This window comes from Pipistrellus hanaki, assembly GCF_964339955.1.
Source record: "Pipistrellus hanaki genome assembly, chromosome: 13".
Taxonomy (NCBI): domain Eukaryota; kingdom Metazoa; phylum Chordata; class Mammalia; order Chiroptera; family Vespertilionidae; genus Pipistrellus; species Pipistrellus hanaki.
The window spans coordinates 23,580,935-23,602,471 of NC_140515.1; the positions used below are offsets into that span (position 1 = coordinate 23,580,935).

The 21,537-nt window shown below is 57.8% G+C and overlaps 2 protein-coding genes across 2 annotated transcripts in view; one reads left to right on the forward strand and one right to left on the reverse strand.

Annotated features, from left to right (window-relative positions):
* Positions 1–181: 181 nt before the first annotated feature.
* Positions 182–9,066, forward strand: BAP1 (BRCA1 associated deubiquitinase 1). The gene is made up of 17 exons (XM_084901865.1): positions 182–363; positions 468–497; positions 607–661; positions 1,599–1,731; positions 2,328–2,447; positions 2,902–2,963; positions 3,046–3,188; positions 3,452–3,530; positions 3,952–4,075; positions 4,360–4,507; positions 4,936–5,120; positions 5,571–5,704; positions 6,256–6,734; positions 6,853–7,013; positions 7,259–7,351; positions 7,478–7,550; positions 7,762–9,066. The coding sequence occupies exons 1-17, from the start codon at positions 327–329 to the stop codon at positions 7,893–7,895; spliced, it is 2,190 nt and encodes a 729-aa protein (XP_084757991.1). The 5' UTR covers positions 182–326; the 3' UTR covers positions 7,896–9,066.
* Positions 9,067–9,849: 783 nt separating this feature from the next.
* DNAH1 (dynein axonemal heavy chain 1) overlaps positions 9,850–21,537 on the reverse strand; it is a 68,606-nt gene continuing 56,918 nt past the window's right edge. Inside the window, exons 56-78 of the mRNA XM_084901864.1 lie at positions 21,005–21,196; positions 19,836–20,003; positions 19,554–19,745; positions 19,229–19,360; positions 18,613–18,738; positions 17,640–17,759; positions 17,370–17,519; positions 17,103–17,263; positions 16,132–16,357; positions 15,727–15,922; positions 15,258–15,409; positions 14,661–14,857; positions 14,295–14,439; positions 13,930–14,088; positions 13,727–13,858; positions 13,208–13,378; positions 12,956–13,135; positions 12,709–12,885; positions 12,092–12,262; positions 11,799–11,929; positions 11,100–11,451; positions 10,558–10,792; positions 9,850–10,023 (exon numbers count right to left, since the gene is read on the reverse strand). Coding sequence (XP_084757990.1) covers positions 9,902–10,023; positions 10,558–10,792; positions 11,100–11,451; positions 11,799–11,929; positions 12,092–12,262; positions 12,709–12,885; positions 12,956–13,135; positions 13,208–13,378; positions 13,727–13,858; positions 13,930–14,088; positions 14,295–14,439; positions 14,661–14,857; positions 15,258–15,409; positions 15,727–15,922; positions 16,132–16,357; positions 17,103–17,263; positions 17,370–17,519; positions 17,640–17,759; positions 18,613–18,738; positions 19,229–19,360; positions 19,554–19,745; positions 19,836–20,003; positions 21,005–21,196 — 3,987 coding nt within the window. The 3' untranslated portion in view covers positions 9,850–9,901. The remainder of the gene's footprint in view (positions 10,024–10,557; positions 10,793–11,099; positions 11,452–11,798; positions 11,930–12,091; positions 12,263–12,708; positions 12,886–12,955; positions 13,136–13,207; positions 13,379–13,726; positions 13,859–13,929; positions 14,089–14,294; positions 14,440–14,660; positions 14,858–15,257; positions 15,410–15,726; positions 15,923–16,131; positions 16,358–17,102; positions 17,264–17,369; positions 17,520–17,639; positions 17,760–18,612; positions 18,739–19,228; positions 19,361–19,553; positions 19,746–19,835; positions 20,004–21,004; positions 21,197–21,537) is intronic.

A 21,537-nucleotide genomic window follows, 5' to 3' on the forward strand; every position in this document is an offset into this window, starting at 1 on the left:
TCTAGCCACGCCTCCTCACGGCGCGCGCTCCCGCGCCACTGGCGCCAACGCCATTCGCCCGCCCCCTCCTCTGGCCACGCCCCTCTTATCGCCCCGCCCCGCGCTAGAGCTCTAGCGTCAGGCTAACCAGAGGAAGACACGCCCAGAAGCCTGGGGGGAGACGGTCGCCCTGTGGTGACGTATCCGGCTGGCGCGAGCAAGTGACGCGACGGGACCCGTTGTCTGTGTGCGGGGCTAGGGGCCCCGGGGGCGTCGGGGGCTCCCGGCGGGGCGGCGGTGGGTCGGGAGGGCCTGGACATGGCGCTGAGGGGCCGCCCCGCGGGAAGATGAATAAGGGCTGGCTGGAGCTGGAGAGCGATCCTGGTAAGGAGGGGGGCCGGCTGGCCGGGGGTGGGGGTTTTGGGGGTCCTTCTCCCCACCCCAGGCTCCTACTTGACCATCATCCGCTCCTCTTGTCGCCCCACCAGGCCTCTTCACCCTCCTGGTGGAAGATTTCGGTAAGAGCCTCTCCTACCCGCCGGACCCCGGCCGTGGGGACTCACTTTCCCGCCCTCGCTGCATGGCCCGAAGCTGCCCTTCCCGACTTATTTTCTTCCCTGATCGCAGGTGTGAAAGGGGTGCAAGTGGAGGAGATCTATGACCTTCAGAGCAAGTGCCAGGGGTGAGTGGCTTGGCTGCAGGACCGCCTTTCACACCTCGAGGCCTAGAGGTGTCCCCCCAGGGGGGTAGTATCAGGAGCCCCAGGTTGTGAAATCTAACGTAAGGAAGCGTCCCTTCTCTTTGAGTGTTCTCCTGATCAAGCTGGTATTTTTCTTTTCTCCCCTCATCACTTCCCTTTCTGTAGTAGCACCTCCCCCAATCGATAACAATTCTAACCATCCTTTGGAATATAGTTCAGCTTCTTTTTCTGGTCTGGAGCAGGAAGTCAGGCCCTTTTCTTCTCTTATCTAGACCCAGATCGCACCTGCCTTTTGAGCAGCTGTAATGATTAATTACTGCTTAAAGTGCCGGTGTGCCAGCGCCTCTCATCTCCACACAAGGATCTGGTGTAGATTGGTTGGCACCTACAAGGCCCTCCTGGGTGACCAACCTCAGGGCCTTGTTTTGGTGGTCCTGCAAAATGGAGGTGTGGAGGAACCGCTGTGATGACTGAATTGAGAAGTCTGCTTTTATTTCCCACAGGAGGGGCTCGTATGGGTGTTCGTTTTCTTCCTTGTCTGCCTTGGGGCTCAGGCCTTGGGGTTCACAAGTGAGAATTAGTGTTTCAGTTCCTCATCAGAGTTTTTGTTCTCACCTTAACGTCTGTTCCTACCCTGTCCTGGGCCATTGGTTCCAGCTTTTCTTCTCTTATCCCAGAACCATAAACTTCAGGAGGACACTGGAGAACCACAGCCAGAAGCCGTTGCTTAGCCTGCCTGGGGCAGGCCTCTGGGGTGTGAGGGCTCAGGGTCACTTTGGGCAGTGTGGGGAAGAAACCAGGAGAGAGATGGGGTTACAGGAGGGGCTCCTGAGTGGTAACACAGTGCAGGGGAATAGGGGGAGAGAAAAAGGGGGGGCTGGTTTCCTTCTCCAACTTGGCTGCTTCTTCCTTTCCCCAGCCCCGTGTATGGATTCATTTTCCTGTTCAAATGGATCGAAGAGCGCCGATCCCGTCGCAAGGTCTCTACCTTGGTGGATGACACATCTGTGATTGATGACGATATTGTGAATAATATGTTTTTTGCCCACCAGGTGTGCTGGGCTCTGTGTTCTGTCTGGAGGGTGGGAAGCTGCTATTTTCTTTGCTTGGGAAGTGGGAGTGGGTACGGGCAGGAGGAAGAGATAGGCAGTTACTGAGGGTGGTGGGTATAGAAGTCCCTTGGCAAAAGGAACTGAGCTCTTATTCATTAAAAAAGGGAGACTCTTGCCAAAACCGGTTTGGCTCAGTGGATAGAGCGTCGGCCTGCGGACTGAAGGGTCCCAGGTTCTGTTCCGGTCAAGGGCATGTACCTTGGTTGTGGGCACATCCCCCGTGGGGGGTGTGCAAGAGACAGCTGATCGATGATTCTCTCATCGATGTTTCTAACTCTCTATCCCACTCCCTTCCTCTCTGTAAAAAATCAATAAAATATATTAAAAAAAAGGAAGACTCTGTAGAGCAGTGTGGGGTCTGAACCTCCTTTCCAGGTCCCCAGACACCGGATGGGTATTTAGTTAAGTGACAAACTTGGGGCAAAGATGAGGGTTGTTGTCCAGATATGACTGTCCCTCTCTGGGTTCCCTTTCCTGATGAATGTGGGCTTCGATTGAGGGATGCTGTGCATGGGTGACTGTTCTTGGTTTCACAGCTGATCCCCAACTCTTGTGCCACGCATGCCCTGCTGAGCGTGCTCCTGAACTGCAGCAATGTGGACCTGGGGCCCACCCTGAGCCGTATGAAGGACTTCACCAAAGGCTTCAGCCCTGAGGTATGCCACCGTGCCTTATCCTGGCTCGCAGCTGACCTCCAGGGCCACTGGTGATGCCACTGCATGACATTTGGCACTGTGAGGCTTTTTACTTTTCACATGCTCATTTACACATTTGACTCTTAAGTTAATTGTGGAAGGCAGTTGGTTTTAGGCCCAATTGTCAGGAAAGGAGACAAACCTAGGGAAGGAAGGAAGATTGCTCAAGTGACACCATTTTAGGACTTTGTCGGCATTTTGGAGTCCGTGTTGCTCCCAGTGTCCGCTTATTACTGTGCAAGGCCATATGAGCCCATCTCTTGCGGGCTCCAGAGCTCTCTTCTGCCCTTTAGGAGAGTCCACCTGTGCTTCAGGTTCCTGGAACACCTCCAGGCCTGCTCGTCTAAGCTCTGGTTCCCACCCAGAGGCTCAGCTGAGAAGTTGTTCTGATGTGGTCTCATTTTCTTCCCTCTAGAGCAAAGGATATGCGATTGGCAATGCCCCGGAGTTGGCCAAGGCACATAATAGCCATGCCAGGTGTGTGGGAGCTGTGGGAGCTGTTGGGGTGGGGGGAAGGAAGGGCTGTCTCATTCGGGGCCCTGACTGGGTCCTTCCCCAGGCCCGAGCCACGCCACCTCCCCGAGAAGCAGAATGGCCTTAGTGCAGTGCGGACCATGGAGGCATTCCACTTTGTCAGCTATGTGCCTATCACAGGCCGGCTTTTTGAACTGGATGGGCTCAAGGTCTATCCCATTGACCATGGTAAGCACTCTGAGCTGGGGGCTCTTTGGGTTTTTCTGCTTAACTCTTAAGGAGCTGGGGTCTAGGGTCCTCAGGTGCTTGGAACTCAGTGGTGGGGGCTGGGTATTCAGGACATCTGGCTTTGACCATATGGCACCCTGCAGTGCATTGCCTTATTAGCCCCTGACTCCCTGACTCAACTACTCTCCATCCTCCCTCCCATTCTTGGCTTGCCCAAACTCAGGGCTTCCCACCTGCTGACTCCTTGTCTTGGTGTTCCTTAGGGCCCTGGGGTGAGGATGAGGAGTGGACAGACAAGGCCCGGCGGGTCATCATGGAGCGTATCGGCCTCGCCACTGCAGGGTAAGAGTCCTGTGCCTACCCTACCCTCTGGAGCTGTGCCCCCATTGCGATGGGCACAGAAAAGGGAACCAAAGCAGAGAAGCCAGATGATTCGTGCCATGGTGAATCTGGCAGGATCAGGCTTGAATCTTGGGCTCCCAACTCATTGCTCTGTGGCCTGCTTTGGGAAGGGGCAGGGCTTGGTGGAGCCCTAGGTGGCTCAGGGATGCTGGCTCACTTCCTGCCAGGCCCCTCACACAGCTTGTTGGAAGGCACCTGCTCATGTGCCCGGTATACATGGTCCCCTGCTGCCTGCCTGTTGGGGTGGGGCCTGTACCTATGGCTGCAGGTGTGACTTCAGGGAGCCCTGCCAGGCTCTCTGCCTCAACCTGGTGGTGGGGCCGGGGTGCGAGCTGCTCTCACAGCTGCACTGTGCCTGCAGGGAGCCCTACCATGACATCCGCTTCAACCTGATGGCGGTGGTGCCCGACCGCAGGATCAAGTATGAGGCCAGGCTGCATGTCCTCAAGGTGAACCGTCAGATAATACTGGAGGCTCTGCAGCAGGTGGGTACTCTCCGGTCTGGTCCCTGTCAGCCATTTTCTCCTTCCCCTCACGGGGGCAGTTGTCTGTCATTCCCAAATCATCATGGATCTGGGCTTCAACTAACCACTCCTTCTTTGAGCCCTTTTTGGGGAAGGGGTGGTGAGGGAAAGTAGTTTCTAGAAGGAGGTTTGGGTTTGACTGTTGTGTTTTTCTGTGAGGGAGTCGGGAGAGCTAAGGCCCTTAGCTGTCCAAGGTAGAGGCTGGGGCTGCCTTCTCTCCTCTGAGCCTTGGCTTCTCTTTTTAGGTGATCAGGGTAACACAACCAGAGCTGATTCAGACACACAAGTCTCAAGAGTCCCAGCTGCCTGAGGAGTCCAAACCAGCCAGTGGCAAGTCCCCCGTGGCTCTGGAGGCGAGCAGGGGCCCAGTGTCCTCGGAGGGCACCCACACAGGTACTAGGGGTCTTAGGGCCTCTTATGGGCCTCAGAGTGACCCCTCATAGCTTGACCGGAAGCTCAGGCACTTGGGCAGTGATTCAGAGGCTGCTATGGAAGGCCTGAAGCCCAGTGCGTGCATCCCTCTCCCGTCCAAACGTGGAGGGAGAGCAGTTTTCCCTAAAGAAAGGCATCTGCAGAGGGCTGCCATTACCATGGCCCCTGCACCTTTTCTGTAAACATATTCCCTTTCTGGTTTTCTTCAAGCCTTTTTTTCTTCCTGCCTCCCTTTCTTTTTCCATCTTGTTCTTCTCTTGTCTTGCTCTGGGCCCATGACTGACTTCCATCTAACCAGCTGCTCCGCTGTCACAGGACTGGGGAGACAGCGGGCTGGGGACAGCTTTTTTTGAGGATTTGGCTGAAGGTCCTGCCTGTGCTTCTCTCAGATGGTGTGGAGGTGGTGGCTGGTTCATGCCCACAAGCCCCGACCCACAGCCCTCCCAGCAAGCCCAAGCTGGTGGTGAAACCTTCAGGGAGCAGCCTCAATGGTGTTCCCCCCAACCCCACTCCCATCGTCCAGCGGCTGCCAGCTTTTCTGGACAATCACAACTATGCCAAGTCCCCCATGCAGGTGAGCTGGGAGAGCTGCCACGGGAGTGTCCTCAGGTGGTTCTTTGTTCAGCCCCCACCCGGACCTGTTTCCTCTGATACTTGGAAGCACCCACAAAGGCAGGGGCTTAGGCAGAGAGAACTCCACTGACTTTGAGTCCAGCCACACAGCTATGGCACTAAATGTTTGGGTCATGTTCCTTGGTACAATTCTGTGGGTTGGATTCTGCTGCAAAATCCAGGCACATGCTTCAGGGATTCTGCTGCAAAATTAAGGCACAAGACTCTCCGAAGCCTGTGTAGGCAGGTAGTGGGGTGGGCAGCAGCTTTTCTCAGAGCCATGGCTCTGGAACACCTGGAGGGGTTCTGGACTTGCCCTGAGAGCCATTCCGGCTTTCTCTCTGGCTGTGAATGCGATGCCTAGCCTGGGCTGGCTGACCCCTGCTCATGGCTGCTTTGGGTTTTGCCTCAGGAGGAGGAAGACCTGGCAGCAGGTGTGGGCCGTAGCCGAGTTCCAGTTCGCCCACCCCAGCAGTACTCGGACGATGAGGATGACTATGAGGATGAGGAGGAGGACGATGTGCAGAACACCAACCCTGCCATCAGGTCAGCTCAGCTCTAGGCTGGACGCTCTGAGCGCTGCAGATCCTATCTTGGTTATTCAGTGTGTATCTGAGAATGCCCTTCAGCAGATGGACAACACTGAGCACCTGCTGAATACAGGGTCCTGGGAAGGCTGGCATGAAGGGGCTGATTTCAGGTCCCAAGAAGCTGTTGGAGGGATGCGGGGAGGGCTGAGCACATTTAACCAGACATCAAAATATGTTCTCTTGGGAGGTGGCCTTTTGGTTAGGTTTTGGAAGAAGAATTGGATGAAATGGAAGGAGGAGATGGGGTAGGGGTAGATTTTCTGGAAGACCTGGCATTGGCAAAAGGCCAGCAGCTGAAATAGAGAAGGCGTCCTTTGAGGACACCTGGCTGTAGCTGTGAGAGCTTAGGGTGCCAGGCTTGGCATGGCTGGGTCAGGCTGCTGGACCGAATGAGGAGCTGCAGGGTCAGTCCCTGGGTGCCAGGGTGTGTGCAGGCAGTTCTAGGCATTGCTGGGAGTGTGGTCATCTGACCCACTCCCTTGGCTCATGTCTCGTTGGGCCCCACAGGTACAAGCGAAAAGGGCCAGGAAAGCCAGGGCCATTGAGTGGCTCCGGGGAAGGGCAGCTGTCGGTGCTGCAGCCCAACACTATCAACGTCTTGGCCGAGAAGCTCAAAGAGTCCCAGAAAGACCTCTCGATCCCCCTGTCCATCAAGACCAGCAGCGGCGCTGCGAGTCCGGCTGTGGCGGTGCCCATGCACTCGCAGCCCTCGCCCACCCCCAGCAACGAGAGCACAGACACAGCCTCTGAGATCGGCAGCGCTTTCAACTCACCACTGCGCTCGCCCATTCGCTCAGCCAACCCCACACGGCCCTCCAGCCCTGTCACCTCCCACATCTCCAAGGTGCTTTTTGGAGAAGATGACAGCCTGCTGCGTGTTGACTGTATACGCTACAATCGTGCTGTACGTGACCTGGGTCCTGTCATCAGCACGGGCCTGCTGCACTTGGCTGAGGATGGTGTGCTGGGTCCCCTGGCACTGACAGGTGCGCCTCGTGCGGACTCACTGGCCACTTGGTGTACCGAGGGTGGAAGAGGGAGGTAGCCAAGTGACCACCAAGTGTCCTGCACTCTGATGCGTCTTCTCATGCCTTCTTTTCCCAGAGGGTGGGAAGGGTTCCTCGCCCTCCAGCAGACCAAACCAGGGCAGCCAGGGGTCCGGCGGCCCAGAGGAGAAGGAGGTGGTGGAAGCTGCAGATGGCAGAGAGAAGTCTGGGCTGGCCAGGACCGGTGAGCCCTTGAGTGGGGAGAAGTACTCACCCAAGGTGAGCCCCTGCAGTTCTCTAACCCTGGCAGAGGGAAGGGCCTGGGGGCTGCTGCCTGGGGCTCGGTTCTTGATTGGAGTTTTGGTGGGGAGGTTGGTGGCTGTGAAGCCTATCTGGGTAGGTAGTGTAAGAAGCCTCGGTCAGCTCCAGGCACTCTGGTTGCTTCTCCTTGCCTCTCGCTGCTTCCTGGTGGTGTGGCTTTGGTGCTGGCCAGCTCCCATAGGTGCAATGCTGGGTTTTGGCAGGAGCTGCTGGCACTGCTGAAGTGTGTGGAGGCTGAGATTGCAAACTATGAGGCTTGCCTCAAGGAAGAAGTGGAGAAGAGGAAGAAATTCAAGGTGGGTAATTTCTCCACCTGCCTGGTCCTCTGTCCATGACTGTCTTCCTGGAGGTGCGACTTCTAGAGGTCAGCTGGTGGCAGCTCTGGGGAGGTGCTGCAGTGTCCTCATCCTTTTCTCCCACAGATTGATGACCAGAGGAGGACACACAACTATGACGAGTTCATCTGCACGTTCATCTCCATGCTAGCTCAAGAAGGTGGGGTACTCACTATTGCGTCTTACCCGGCATACCCTGCTGAGGGCCATGCTGCTTAGGTCCCCCCTCTGCCAGCCTCTGCTGGGGGTTGAGCAGACGGTGGGTCTCAGGGAGGCCCATAAGACCCTCTGCTCTTGGCCTGAGTCTGTGGCCTATTGAGCAGATGGCTGTTGGGCATCCACCACTTGCTCACGGGCCTCTGCCTCTGCAGGGATGCTGGCCAACCTGGTGGAGCAGAACATCTCGGTGCGGCGGCGCCAAGGCGTCAGCATTGGCCGGCTCCACAAGCAGCGGAAGCCTGACCGGCGGAAACGTTCACGCCCCTACAAGGCCAAGCGCCAATGAGGATGCTGGCCCCAACTCTGCAGCCTGCTCTTGCCTTGTGGCCTCACCAGGGCCTCTTCCCTGCCCCACTCCCCCTTCCCAGTATTACTGAATGGTTCCAGCCAGAGCTCAGACCCTGGAAAGGGAAGCCAGGCCAGGATTCCCTGCATTGTACTCGGGTAGGATAAGCCCATAGTGATCAGGAAGCAGCAGCTGGAGCTGGGAAAGCGAGGTGCTGCAGCTGCCTCCACAGCCGGCTGTGGGCTGCAGGACCTGGCCTTTCTGCCTGGACAGCAGAATATATATTTTACCTACAGAGACGTCTATTTTTTCTGGGCTCTGGCCCGTTCTGCCACCACTGTGTTGACATAGCCGGCTTCCTGACTGCTTTCTCTCCTAACAATTGCCATCCTGGTGGGGCCTGGGTGGCTTGGGCCTGCAGCTCTAGCTGTAGTGGCCAGTTGTCTCATGAGGAAGCCAGGTCTGCTCTTCATTCCTCCTGGGAGAGCTCCAAAACTCAGGGACCTGGCTTCCTGGTAGGTTGGGAGTGGGGTATCCCAGTGGGGGAGAGAGGAGCAACCTGCTGGGGTCCTATGGTCTGAGCAGAGATCGTTTGAGCTGTTTGGTGGTTTGGTCCCTTCCTGGCTATAGTCAGGCTTGTCAAGTCTGCTGTCCACAGCAGGGTCCTGGGGCTCTTTGCCTTCAGTGTTGTGGCTCTGGCACTGGGCCTGCCTTGGACTCCTGGGCTCCGTCCTGGAGCCTGGGGCTCAGAGGAGCCTCTGCCCAGCCCCTCAGTATTACCGTATCTCCCTCCTAGGGTAGCAGAGACAGGGCTGCTTGCAGGAGACTGGCACCCCTCAGCTCTCCCTGCCACACTAGCTTCCTCAGCCTCTGCAAGGCTCTCAGGGTGGGTTCTGCAGGACCAAGACAACCCATTGGAAACCCTATGTTCCCAGAGGGCCTGATGCCCAGAATTGTCTGGAGCTCAGCCCCCAACTACAGCCCCGTACCCTCTGCCAGATGGCTTTGAAAGAGATCCAAGGAGGCCCCTTACCTGTACATAGTGATCTGGGAGAGGGGTGGGGAACAGCTGGCAGCCCTGGCAGTTGTCTCTGCACTGAGCATAGCCTGACCCCTCCACCCCATGTAAATACTGGATCATTGAGTGAATAAAACTCGCCTAAAAAACAAACCCTCCTGTGGTTGCTGACTTGAGGTTTGTAGTCAAGGTGAAGGTGGGAGTGAGGGGCTAACCAGGCCTGGGCCCAAGTCTCAAAGACCAGAGGTGAGAAATATGCATTCTTGGGTATTCAGCTTTCTGCGGCAGAGATTTTGGGGATGGTAGGCCTGGAATTCAGGACCTGAGCTGAGGAGGGGCGTCTGGTGGGCTGTGGAATGTGAAGAGTTGTGTTGAAGGTGCACTTTGGGAGGGGAAGGCCATGCCAAAGCTTTCACCAGATCTGATAACTTTGCAGCCTGGAGAGAGGCTGGGGTTCTGGGTTGGAGGAGGGCTGCCTCTAGCCCTGCTGGTGTGCTCTCCCTGGAGGGGCTCTGGAATCTTGGAGGGGTCCCTCTCCTCTTGTTGCACCTGGACAGGTCCAGCAGGCCAAAGCTGCTACCTCTGCCCCCTCTTCCCCTTGCTAACCACATTCTCTTGAGGCTGTTGCAGCCCCTTGTTCCATTTCCCTGGTAGTGAGTCCTACAGAAAGGGGTTGGTGTAAGCAGGTAAGGCTCAGCTGAACTGCTTAGAAAACTCAACTTTGCCGAGACCAGTTTGGCTCAGTGGATAGAGCGTCAGCCTGCGGATTGAAAGGTCCCAGGTTCGATTCTGGTCAAGGGCATGTGCCTTGGTTGCAGGTACATCCCCAGTGGGGGGTGTGCGGGAGGCAGCTGGTTGATGTTTCTCTCTCATCGATGTTTCTAGCTCTCTATCCCTCTCCCTTCCTCTCTGTAAAGAAATCAATAAAATATATTTGAAAAAAGAAAAGAAAACTCAACTTTAATGGCTCCCACCCTTTTATCCAAGTCTAGTAGTCCAGGGCACAGATGAGGGCCACACCACGCTTTATCCAGTGTCGCTGAGGCTGGCGGGAGGGGATCTCCACAGCAATGACGTAGTTGGTGGAGTGGCCTGTGGTTGACAATGTTCCTGGAACAGGCAATGGGGGAGAGTTAAGTTGTCTGCCACAGTTAGAGAGGGACAGGGCAAAGGCAATGGACTTGGCAGATTTGGGGACAAGGAAGGAATCCCGAAGGGCAAGCCTGCTTGGAGGTCTGGCTCTGGCTCAGGCCTGTCCAGGGTTAATGCAACGATGAGGACAGGCAGTAATGGGAGAATTGACGCCATTACTCATTTCCTGTTGGACTCAGCTCAGGCCCATCCCTCCTCTCCAGGCCTCAGTTATCCTCTCTGATCCTCTACTGTCAGGCTAGGGGTCCCAGGACCCACAGTGGATCTGCTGAGGGAAGCAACAAGATGGTGACCTCAGAGGCCACCATAGACTGAGCCAGCTGCTGGACACTGCTGTGCCTGCTGCTGCCAGGCTATGTCCTGCCTGGTTGGTCTAAGGACTGCTGGCTGACCTCGGCCATCTTGTTCAGCTAACCTGGATTAGGCTAACTGGCCTGAGCTGGCCCAGGCCTGGGCCCCTGGGGTGTAGGCTCCCTGCCCTAAGCCTCGTACCAGCACGGGTCAGCGTCTTGTAGATGGGGCACAGGTAGAAGTCCTGGTCCTCAACCTTGCGGTTGGGCACAGGTAGGAGCCAGATGACAGCCATCTCCGTGTACAGCTCCTTGGGTCGAGACTCGGCCAGCTGGAAGTCCATGGGGTCCCAGCGGGCACCTTCCAGAAACAGTCCATAGATGTAGCACCCCACGACTGGCCTTTGCTTGAGCTCCGACACTGCTTGGGGCATTACCTATGGTGAGCACACAAATATGCCCCACACATATCAACGTTCAGAATCTGGATTAGAATTTGGATCCAAAGGCACAAACTCCCTCCTGAGCTTTGCCTACCTGCCCATCACACCCACCATCTTAGCTGGTAGCCTGCAGTCTATGTCCTGCCCCTCGTGATTTCCCTGGGCTCCTGGCCTGGTTGTCCTTTGCCCGCAACCTCGGCTCAGGGGTCCTCTGACTCTGTCAGCCAGCTGTGGCCTTAGGCTCCTCCCATCTGGGCTGTACCCCAACTTGTACCCGACCTAGCCCTAGCTGTATCCAAACCTTAAAATCGAAGGAGATGGTGTCGATGGAGATGACAGACTTGCGGGCATAATTCTGCAGGGTGCCTGTCAGGAAAGCCTGGGGGAAGAAGAATCCACTGATCCAGAAAACAACTGGGATGCCCTCTTTGATCCAGGTCTGTAGGAATTCTAGGCGCTGCAGCAGATCCATGACCCATGAGGATAGTGGCTTGAGTGATGGATAGGCCTTGGCATTCCAAAGCTCGGGCACAGTGTTGTTGTACAGGCTGGCAGCCATCAGTTCCAGCTGCAAGGACATCACCACCAGCCCCTTGAGTGCCTTGAGCAGATCTCGCAGCGACTGTGTGATCACCTGTATCAGCCGGTTGTACCTATGGGCCAGTGGCAAGGAGGCAGGCAGTGGGCCAGGGCCCTCTAGCAGCATCTACACCCCAGTTGTGGGCCATAGACAAAAAGCACAAAACAAAACAATGGCTGACTGGTTGGGTAGCCTGGGTACCAATCCCAGCTCTGATCCTTAGCACATATGTGACCTTAGTTCACTTAACCTTTTTGGGTCTTGGCTTCTCATTTGTAAAATGGGAGAATAAAACTATGGCTGAGTTAGAGGATGGATTTATTGCACTTGGTATGGGACCTGGCCCATAGTACCCCTTCCTGTCGTTTCTCTACAGCCCAGTGGTCCGCTGACTCAGGGCTGGGGGTTGTGGGGGATTACCGAATGACCTCCTGTATTAGCACCGTGTTCATGGACTCCTCATACAGCACGGGGTACGTGGTCATCACCCACTGCAAGTTGATGGGCTCTGGTACCTGGAGTAGAATGTTCATGGCCACATCTTCCACTATCTGTAGGGGCAAAGAGATAGTGGGGGTCAGGGCTGACTCCCACAACCCTTGTGTAGGATTCCACATGCACAGAGTTCCATCCCACAAGAGAGGAGGCGGGGTGGTGGGTAGGAGATTAGCCCTGCCCAACCCTTGGGCGCTTTCCCTCCCACTGTCACCTACCTCCTCTCTGCCATGACCACCCACAGAGGATGATTTGGGTTGCAGCTGTACGATAGCACCAAGCAGGGCGAAAGTCTCATTTTGGGCAAAAGTGATGTTGGCGTTGTCATGCAGGCCAAAGATCTCAGGCATGTCATTGAGGGGAAGGCCTTTGATATAGGAGATGTAGCCCTGGGGGATTAGAAGGCACAACCTGTGGTAGCCCAGGCCTGTGGTAGCCCTCCAACTGAGCACGCTCCCCCATCACCCTGGTCATAACCCTATTATTTTTGGGACTCCAAGGCTGCTGAGGCATCATTGGGTGCCCCCCTTCTCACTGTCATCAGTCTCCCAGCTCCTTCATTTGGCTGCTCAAACCTGTCACTCTCCCTCCTTTCCACTGCTGACCCAGCCCCTGACCGCTCCTCACACAGCTTAGCTGAAGCAGTGTGTCCTCAGGGAGGCTCCCTGACTGTGGGCTGGTTGGGTTGCCCCTGCCTCACTGAGTGCCCCCAGGGCACTGGTGACTATCTCTGTGGGATGGATCAGTCTGAGAAGGAGCTAGTGTAGGGCAGGGGGCACAACTCCTCTCACCCACACTCAGGTGGCCACTACCCCAGAACCCAGGCTGCGCTCACGTTGAGGTCGTAGGTGGGTTGGATCTGGTGGTAGATGCCCGAGGTGCTGTAGCTGTGCTCGGGGGAGAGCACTTCGGGGTTGTAGAAGTCCTCCAGGATGTTCATGACGCAGCGGCGGTCCCAGTCGTCCGTGACGCGGCCCCCATAGTTGATCTCCCCTGCCGTGTACTTGAGGACCTATGCGGTGGGTGGGTGAGAGGGCCCCACCAGCGCCTGGCCCCCTGCCCCCAGCCTGTCCCCGGCCCACCTTGTAGGGGATGTTCTCATACTCATCCAGGAACATCTTGAGCTGGCTGATGCAGATGCGCAGGTCCCCGTCCGTGAACTCATAGGGGATGTTGAAGCCCAGGGGCCCAAACTTGCGGCGCTCCAGAGCATTGCCGTGGAACAGGCACAGGGACAGCAGCAGGGACTTGAACTCCATCGTCTGCGAGAGGTGAGGGGCGGGGGCGTGAGGGAGGGGAAAGGGCCAGGGCAGGTAGGCAGGGCAGTGCCTCACCTTGTGACAGGAGTTGAGGAAGTCATCGCTGAGGCTGCTGTAGGACTTGAGCAGGTTGGCCTTGACGCCACGTGGCGGCTCGATGGTCATCTTGGAGCCATTCTGCAGGATGGACACTGGGAACTTGTTGCTGGGCAGGCTGGTGAGCCACAGGCGGAAGTCCCGGTGCACCTGGTGGCCATGTTTCACATGAGCATCAGGCCCCATACCTGGTGGCCTCCCCAATGCCAGGCTTCCTCTGACCGCCCTTCCCTCTGGGCTGGCCAGGCTGCCTGGACCACGAGTTAAGAATATGAGCTTTGGCAAGTTCCAGGGTCACTGGTTTGTGCTGGGTGGCCTTGGGCGAGTCACATCACCACCGGTAATGTGACCTGGGGAGATTAACGCAATCAATGCACGTTCTGTATGTCGGTTCCCAAGCACTGCCTGTGTGCCTGAGCGTTTTGTGGGACCATCACATTTAGCTTCCCAGTCCTGGGGAGACACTCAGGACTCCCTCAGCAGAGGAGGCTGGCGCACCTTATCAGGATTGATGTGTTCAATGAGGCGCTCGAGGGCTGGCATCCAGCTTGGGGCCAGATGGCAGTTCTGGAAGAAGACCCACTTGCCCCTCTCTATGGAGTTGCGCATCATGGCTTCTGCCAGAGGGCCCTGTGGGACGGGAATGCTGAGTGACGGGACCAGCTGGCCTGGCCCCTCATCCCTCCTTGTCCCACCCCTACCTGGCCCTGGCCCAGGGAGATGGCAGAGAGCTTCTTGGAGAACTTCATCTCTTCAGCAAACTTGTATAAGTCGGCGGCAGGGTCAGTGCCAGGCGACAGCACAAAGATGAGGGGTGTGATGGAGTTGGAGTCTTTGAACACCACTGACAGGTTGGCTGTCTGCAGGGCAGGGAGAGATGCTGGGATAAGGAGGCACAGGGACCCTGGCAAAAGAGCTCGGGGCTTCCAGGGAGTTCCCAGGGGCCTTATGAGTGGGGCAGGAGGGGTAGGGCTAGGACTTTTGTCTGGCCAAGGCTGCAAACTGGCCTGTCCAGGTGCAGCCAGGCCCCTGGCACCGCAGGTGGGGGTTAGCTAGTGGTACTTGCCTGGGGTTCAATGAAGCGTGGCTCCAGGTTGGTGGCCACAAAGTCCTGCATGGCGTTGGTAACCTTGTCTCCACGCAGGCAGCGCAGGACCAGCAGCTTCTGGAACTGGTCCAGGTACTTGTCCCAGATGCCAGGCAATGGCTCCCTGCAATAGTGCCCATGTCCCCTAAATGCTGACCTGTGGGAGGGCACTGGCCACAGAGACTCTGCTGGCGGGATGACAGGAGAGTGGGGTGTCTGGGGATATGTGGCCAGGGGCGTGGAAGAGGTGTGGCCACAGCCGCAGGGCAACCTTGAGTTGCTCCTGTCTCTGGGGTCTCACCCCCTCAATGTGCCCACCCTGCCGTGCTTTGGGGCCTAGCTCACCGGTGGGGCTCCGGGCTGTCGAAGATATCCCGGAATTCTGAGAGGTATTTCACGAAGTCCATGGCAAAGGAGGAGAAGGCTTCCAGGTTGGAGAGTGCCAGGATATCTCGCCAGGCCCGGTCTGACAGCCATTCTGCTGCAGGGTTCTCAGCTATGATCTGGGTGGAACCCCCGGACAGGAGGTAGCGCCACTCGTACTGGCAGGGGACAGAGGGAGGCTAGTGCCAGGCCCTGTATACCCATGAGCTCACCCAGTACACAGTGAGGGCTGAGCAGTGGTGGCTGTCACTCTCACTAACTTGGCTGTGCTTTCTAACACATCACGAAATGCCTGGGGCTCCTGAGGACATGAGCTGGGAGGCCCAGGCCTGCCTCTGTGCCCACCAGCACACTCAAGGCTCAGAGATCTGCTCTCAGGACTCTTGGGCCACTGTTTTAAGCAAGGAGCCGTGCTTCTGCCCCTCTGCCCTTTTGCTCTTGCTGCTCCATGAAAGGCCTTTCCTTTCCTTCCACCCTGTGCTCCCAGGCCCTACAACAGGGCAACTGCTCAGACTGTCCTGGCCCACTGGCCCACCGGCTGCCTCTCTGCTCATGCACCTGGTTGATCTTGCCTGCGTTCATCATGATGCGGGCACACAGCAGGAAGGCAAACATCAGCTTGTGCTTCTCAAAGAGGCTGCGGCAGACGTTGCTGTAGAGGCTGTAGGTCAGGTAGCGATTGATGTTGGCGATGCGCTTCTTCAGGTTGTCTGCAAGGCAGAGAGGGGATGCAGCACCGGGGAGAGGGAGGGAAGCGGGAGCCCGGGTCCAGCGCAGCCAGGCTCCCAGGAGCCACAGGGCAGTCAGAGCCTCCCCTGGGGCATTTGGAGTGCCCAGCAAAAGGGCTCCAGGGAGGGTAGGGAGGGGGCTGTGTTTGTCTGTTGAGTGTGTGAGATGAGAGCACGTGCAAGTGACTCGGGTGTGAGTTTGTGTGTGTGCCCTCTGTGGAAATGTGTTCACGCGTCCCATCTGTGCCAGGGTGAGAGCCCGGCGTTTGTGTCCACATGTGCATGTGTGCCAGGGCTACCTGCCCTCTCTGAGTTGGCGATGCCCGAGAGGAAGATGCTGAGAAACCACTCGAGGGAGTACTGGTACATGGGGTCCACGTTGGCCAGGTCAGACACACAGAAGAATAGGATCTGGGTACGGACGGCCACAGGTATGTACTCCATGCGCGTGAGGTCAATGTCCTTTTCTGTCTGCTCTGCTATCCTGACCTTGGCCTGGGGGTGCAGTGAAGGGGCCTGATCAGACCCAGGTAGCTGGCAAAGAGCAGCAGGTAGAGGTGTGGGGGGACAGGGGCCCAGCCTGGGGCAGGTGGGGAGAGGCAGGCAGGGTGGGGAGAGGCAGGCAGGGTGGGGAGAAGCAGGGAGGGTGGGGAAAGGCATGCAGGGTGGGGAGAGGCAGGCAGGGTGGGCAGGCAGTGGCCGACCTGGATCTCCGCAGCCTTCATTTTGGAAGCCTCCAACACCTTGATGAGCTCCATGTCATCCACCGGGTTACCCTCGGAGGAGCTGAGCCGGTACAGGATCTGGTCTTCTATGTCCTTCAGCTCCTGGCGCATCTTGGCGTTACTGACAATCAGCTGGTTCTTGGCTTCCTCCAGGTCCGGCCGCTCCTCAGCCACTACCTGGCCTAGCAGCTGGTCCTCTAGGCCACTGCCAGGGGCGGGGAACACCCTGCCTGTAATACCTGGTGGCCCCCAGGCGGCCCCCTGTCTGTCTGTGCTCCTGGGCTCCAAGAGCAGAGTCCCTGCTGGTGTCAGCCTGGGAGGCCTAGCCTGTCTCAGGCGGCAGATAGAATGCCGAGCTGTTTCTAAAGTGATCGGTTCTCAGAGACCTTGGGTGGCAGCCTGGAGCCCAGAAGGAGCCAGGCGGTTGGATGTGTGAGTTGCTGGGGTCTCTGAAAAAACTCCCTCTCAGCAGGAAGGGGCTGAGTGACTGGGAGCGACAGGCCTTAAGGGCGTTTCCACCCCCGTTCTGTGGAGAGGTTCTCTGTGGCCACGATGCCTCGGGGTCTGTGGGTGGTCAGTGAAGGCCCTAGTGCCTGGCTCACAGCAGCCAGGGCAGGATTGGGCCGGGTGCCTGACCCAGGGCTCCAGGACAGCTTGGGCGGTGAGCGCACAAGGGCCTGCAAAGGGCTGAGCTGCAGGGGAAGAGACGAGAGCTCTTGCGGGAGGCTGGGGTAGGATTGGGACGAGGGATCAGGATGAGTTGGGGGTGGGGGTTTTAGGTGGAAATAGTGGAAATGCTATTTAGTGGAGGGGCTAGAAAGGCCTGGAGGAAGCTGACAGAGCCTCTGAGTGGAGGAAAGACTCTAACTCCTGGCCTGAGGGTAGGAGAGGGGCAGCTGGATAGGCCGAGGTGTAGCTGATACTTGGGAGCCTGGGGGCCGGGGACTTACCTGGGAGACAGGGTGAAATTGATGAGGGTGAGCTTGGTGGCGATCTCTGGTGTGTAGTGTGGGTTGGGCAGCTTGGTGGTGATGTACATCCTGAAGTCCTCGTGGTAGGGGATCACTGTGTCCCCCAGCTTCAGCACTGTGTTCCCCTGCTGCTTGTATGTCTGTGGCGGGCGGGATGGGCAGAGCTGTCTGTGGCCCCGGCTTCATGGGTGCGGCAGGGGAGGGAGGCTGTCAGTGCCCTCCCACCTGCCCGTGCTGCAGCCTCACCTGCTTGAGCAGCACGGGCTCCAGAGCGGGGTCCAGCTCCTCGCCCACGTTCTCCAGGAGGCAGGGCTTGCCGAAGCGGATGGCGTTCTCCATGCTGCGCAGGAAGTCGCGGTCACTCAGCTTGAACACATCCAGCCCACTGTCCTTCTCCTGTGGGAGCGGGGACAGGGAGGAGTGGTGGGGGCTGAGAGCCACCCTGAGGCTCCGCTACTCCTCTCGTGCCTGCTAAGCCTGGTGGGAGGGCTGGTGGCAGCTGGCAGGTAGACTCACCATGTTTTTGATCCATTTGTTGGCCTGGCCCTGAGGGTCAATGAAGTGGGTCCAGCGCTGGGAGTACTGGTTGATGACCCCGTTCTCCACTGACAGCGTGTCGTTGGGGAGGCCAGCGATCTGTGGGGCACCAGGCGCCATCGTGGGCGGGGCTCTCACATGAACGGTGTCAGCTGGGGCATCAGCTACTCCCTGCCTCATGCCTGGCTCTGCCTGTCCTCTCCTCTTTGTGCCCTCCTGGAGGTGAGGGCAGGTGCCAGTGTGCCCCTAGGCTGAGTCCCAACACCCTCCTTCACTTGGCTTCCCTGAACTTTTGCCTACTGAGCCCTCACTCCATTCCAGTGTTTTCCAAACTTCTGAAATATGTGTACCCCTTCTATAATTTTCGTAATGCCGAGTACCCCTCGTACTCATGAGAACGAAGAATTAGGCGCAGCTAAGCACGGTGCAGTGCATATCCCCACCAAATGCCAGTGCAACGCGTACCCCCACCAAACTCCTCCTGTACCCCTAGGGGTACGCGTACCACACTTTGGGAAACACTGCTTAGATCATCGCCACAGAGCCTGCAGCCCATCGGCCCTCCCAGCCCATGCACCTTTGACCTCTACCTGCTGTCTCTTGGTTCTCTCCCAGCCCTCACCTGCCAACCCTACCTATCCTTAGGGTCTAGCTGAGACACAGTTTCTTTTAGGAAGTTTTCTTAATCCTCCATCCAGACACTGCTCCCCAGCTTCACCCCCACATTTCAAGCACTGCTTGAATTCTCTGCCCATGGTTAGCTAGCATCTGAGCCACACTGCGCTCAGCTTTCTCCTCTCCTGCCCACCACTCTCTTGCTGGGCCTGGGTGGGTTCAGGGGTGGCATCTCTGAGTAGATGAAGGAAAGAGGGTGAAAGAGGCAGGAGGTTCCTGGCCCCGCTTGTACCACACCACAGGCCCGGCCCAGTCGCTCTAGCCCCCGGGTGGGTACCTGCCACGAACGGATCTTCACGGGGTTCCCCAGGGTCCCGATGAGCGAAGGCTCGGTGGTGTGTGGGACTTTTTGGGTTACGAGCTGCTTGACCCACTGGTCGTAGAGCACTTGGCGGTAATGGCCCTGGGGAGATGCCAGACTCAGACCCACCCCAACATGACACCTGTGACCCCTCCCACCTCCCTCCGCACTCCAGCACGTGGCAGTTGTACAGAGATACGAGCTCATACATAGAGCCGACACCTGCACTCTAGTTCCACTTCGAGTGAATTGCTTGGCCTCCATAAGCCTCAGCCCCACATGTGTGAATCAGGGGTAATATAACAATGCCCCCTGTCAGGGCTTCTGTGAGGGCTGAATGACATGCACACAGCAAGGCCGGAAGAGCGAGCTCACATTTCCCCCCGGAAGGCCAGCCCCACCAGGGTGGGCTTTCTGGCTGTTTCCTCAGTGCCTGGAACAGCACCTGGCTCAGACAGGGCGCCTGGTAAGTGCTTGTTGAATGAGTGAGTGAGGAAAGAGCTGCTCACAGGCTGTCCCTCAGGGAGGTGAGACCTTACGATGGAGCCTCTTTGAGAGGTGAGCTGCCTGGGCAGGGTCGGGGGCTCCTTACCGTGAATGGGCCCAGGTAGGCCACAAAGCCGGCAGCCACCAGCACGTCTCCAGAGATGTTGTCAAGCATGTTCTCCAGGTTCTCCACTGTATCCTGCCAGCGCACCTTCTCATCCGACAGACCGCCGATGAGCTGCAGAGGGAGCCCCGTGGGTGGGCTCTGGGAGGCTAGGCCAGGGGCCTGGGTGTCCCTGCCCAGAGCAGCCCCCAGCTGCCGGGGAGGAGGTGCAGACAGCCACCCTAGGACCCCCCCCCCACCCAGACCCTTCTAGCCCCTGTACGGGACAAGCCACGTCTGCAGGGCCTCTCCAGAGGGGTGTGTGCACCTTGTCAGCTCGGCCCAGCCGCTGCTCACACTGCTCACACTTCAGCTCCAGCTCCTCCTTCTTGGCGACACATTCTCGGTACCTGGCCTTCATCGTGGCGATGCCGTCCTCCACCTCCTGCAGGTGCTGCTTTGCCTCATCCAAGATCTTCTGGGTCACTTCCAGGTCATCCTGGGCCTCACGCAGGGCTTGCTGCAGGCACAGGGCACAAGGACAGCTTGTTGAGTGCCCCGGGGAGCCCTCACCCCTCTCCCCTGCCTCCCAGCGATACCCAGCCCTCACCCGCTTGGGCTCCACAGCCTTGGCCACGAAGTGGTACTTGTGCATGGCGCGCACCCACTGGCAGATGGAGGTGCAGGCTTTGGACACCTTGGCGATGGCGGCGGGCTGGAACTCTTCATTGTCTATGTACGGCTGGATGGCTCTGATCACCGCCTCTGAAATGTTGTCCTGGACATGGAAAACAGGGCCTCAGAGGGCTGCTTCCCAGGGAGGACGGGGTAGTGGGTGCTAAAGGCTACCCTCATCCTGTGCCCCAGCTCCGTCAGGCCTCAGTGCAGGTGTGTTTTGGGGGGTGAAAATGATCCAAAAAACTGGCCAGAAGAGGAACTTCTGTGTTCCAGGATTTCAGATAACACAATTAGAGGTTTGAGAAATGATGCAGCCTCAAAATCTGATAATACACAGACCCCATTTAAAACTCACCTAGGGCTGCTTCCTTGTAGGTGAGGGGACAAGTCATGTTCAAGGATAATAATCCCTGCCCCAAGAGGTCACCACACCGTGGTGCTCTTGTCCCACCAGACACTGGCCCTGAGCGCTCCTGATTTGGCCTTAATTAGGCCTGTGGGGCCTCTGGTTTCTAGTCTGATGGAAGAAGGGGAGGAGAGATGGGGAAGTGCCTAGGGCCCCAATCCCAACACCTAGTGTTGGTGTTGGTGGCCCACATAAGACAGACAGTTGTCCTCCAGCCAATTTCTGAGCTGGAGAGGGGCCCTCCAGGAGCGTCTCCCAAGAACGCATATGCCCACGGACAAGGAAAGCCCCAGACGGACAGGGAGAGAAACCCAAAGCCAAACAGGGGAAGCTTCATCTCGGGTGCTGAGGCTGAGGCCGAGGCAACGATCAAACAGATGGTGAATGTCTCGGCCAAGGCCATGGGGGATGCAGGGAGGAAAGGGCACGAGAATCTCCAGGCTGGGAGTAACTGAGGGTGGTGTCTACGGGCATAGGAGACTGCCTGGGTCCTGATTTCGTCCTCCATACCCGCCTATTGGTGAAGAGTTCCTCCAGGCCAAGATCTGGTTTCTGTCAGCTCTGTGGCCATCCGCCCGTGTGTATGCAGGCAGGGGGAGGCAGGACAGACTGTGGTGGGGCAGGCTCCTCTCCCCACTTCACTGCCCAGCTGGGGAGCCCTCACTCACTGGCTGCCAGGGGCCTGGCGTGCTCACCTTGTCAAACTTGAAGAGGCTCTCCAGGAAGCGGCCGGGGTCCTGCAGCAGCCCCTTGCCGGGCTCCCAGAAGTCATCCACCTTGGAGCCGGGCTTCTCTCCAGGAACCTTCTTGGGCTTGATGCCTTTTAGGATGCACACAGCTTCTATGACCAGCTTCACGCCTGGGGGAGGCCGTTGCATGGCACGCACCTGCGGGCCCAGCCAAGAGCAGAGAAGGCGGAAATCCATTGCTGAGTGGGCACCCCTGGGTAGGGACAGCTGCCAGGCAGGGTGGGCCTCACCAACCACAGACAAAGGGCACGCCTGGAGCCCTCGAGGCTGGCCTCAGCCCACAGCTCCTCTCTGTAGCCAGGCCCGGCCACAGTACTCACTTCTCAGGGCCCAAAGGCCCCTCCCCAGGGCCCTGGGCTGGTACAAGGAGGTAAGGGCAGGTAGCTGGGTTCAAGCTCTAGTTCTACCATCACCTCTCGGCACATGACTCCCAAGGGATGTGCAGAGGGAGGGCCTGGACACCAGGACCCAAGAGGCAC

Excerpts from the sequence above, each read along its gene's own strand:
- BAP1 (XM_084901865.1), top strand. The coding sequence starts at position 327 with ATGAATAAGGGCTGGCTGGAGCTGGAGAGCGATCCTG. Across the intron at positions 1,732-2,327 it reads ATATGTTTTTTGCCCACCAG|CTGATCCCCAACTCTTGTGC; the intron begins GTGTGCTGGGCT and ends TTGGTTTCACAG. Across the intron at positions 2,448-2,901 it reads CCAAAGGCTTCAGCCCTGAG|AGCAAAGGATATGCGATTGG; the intron begins GTATGCCACCGT and ends TCTTCCCTCTAG.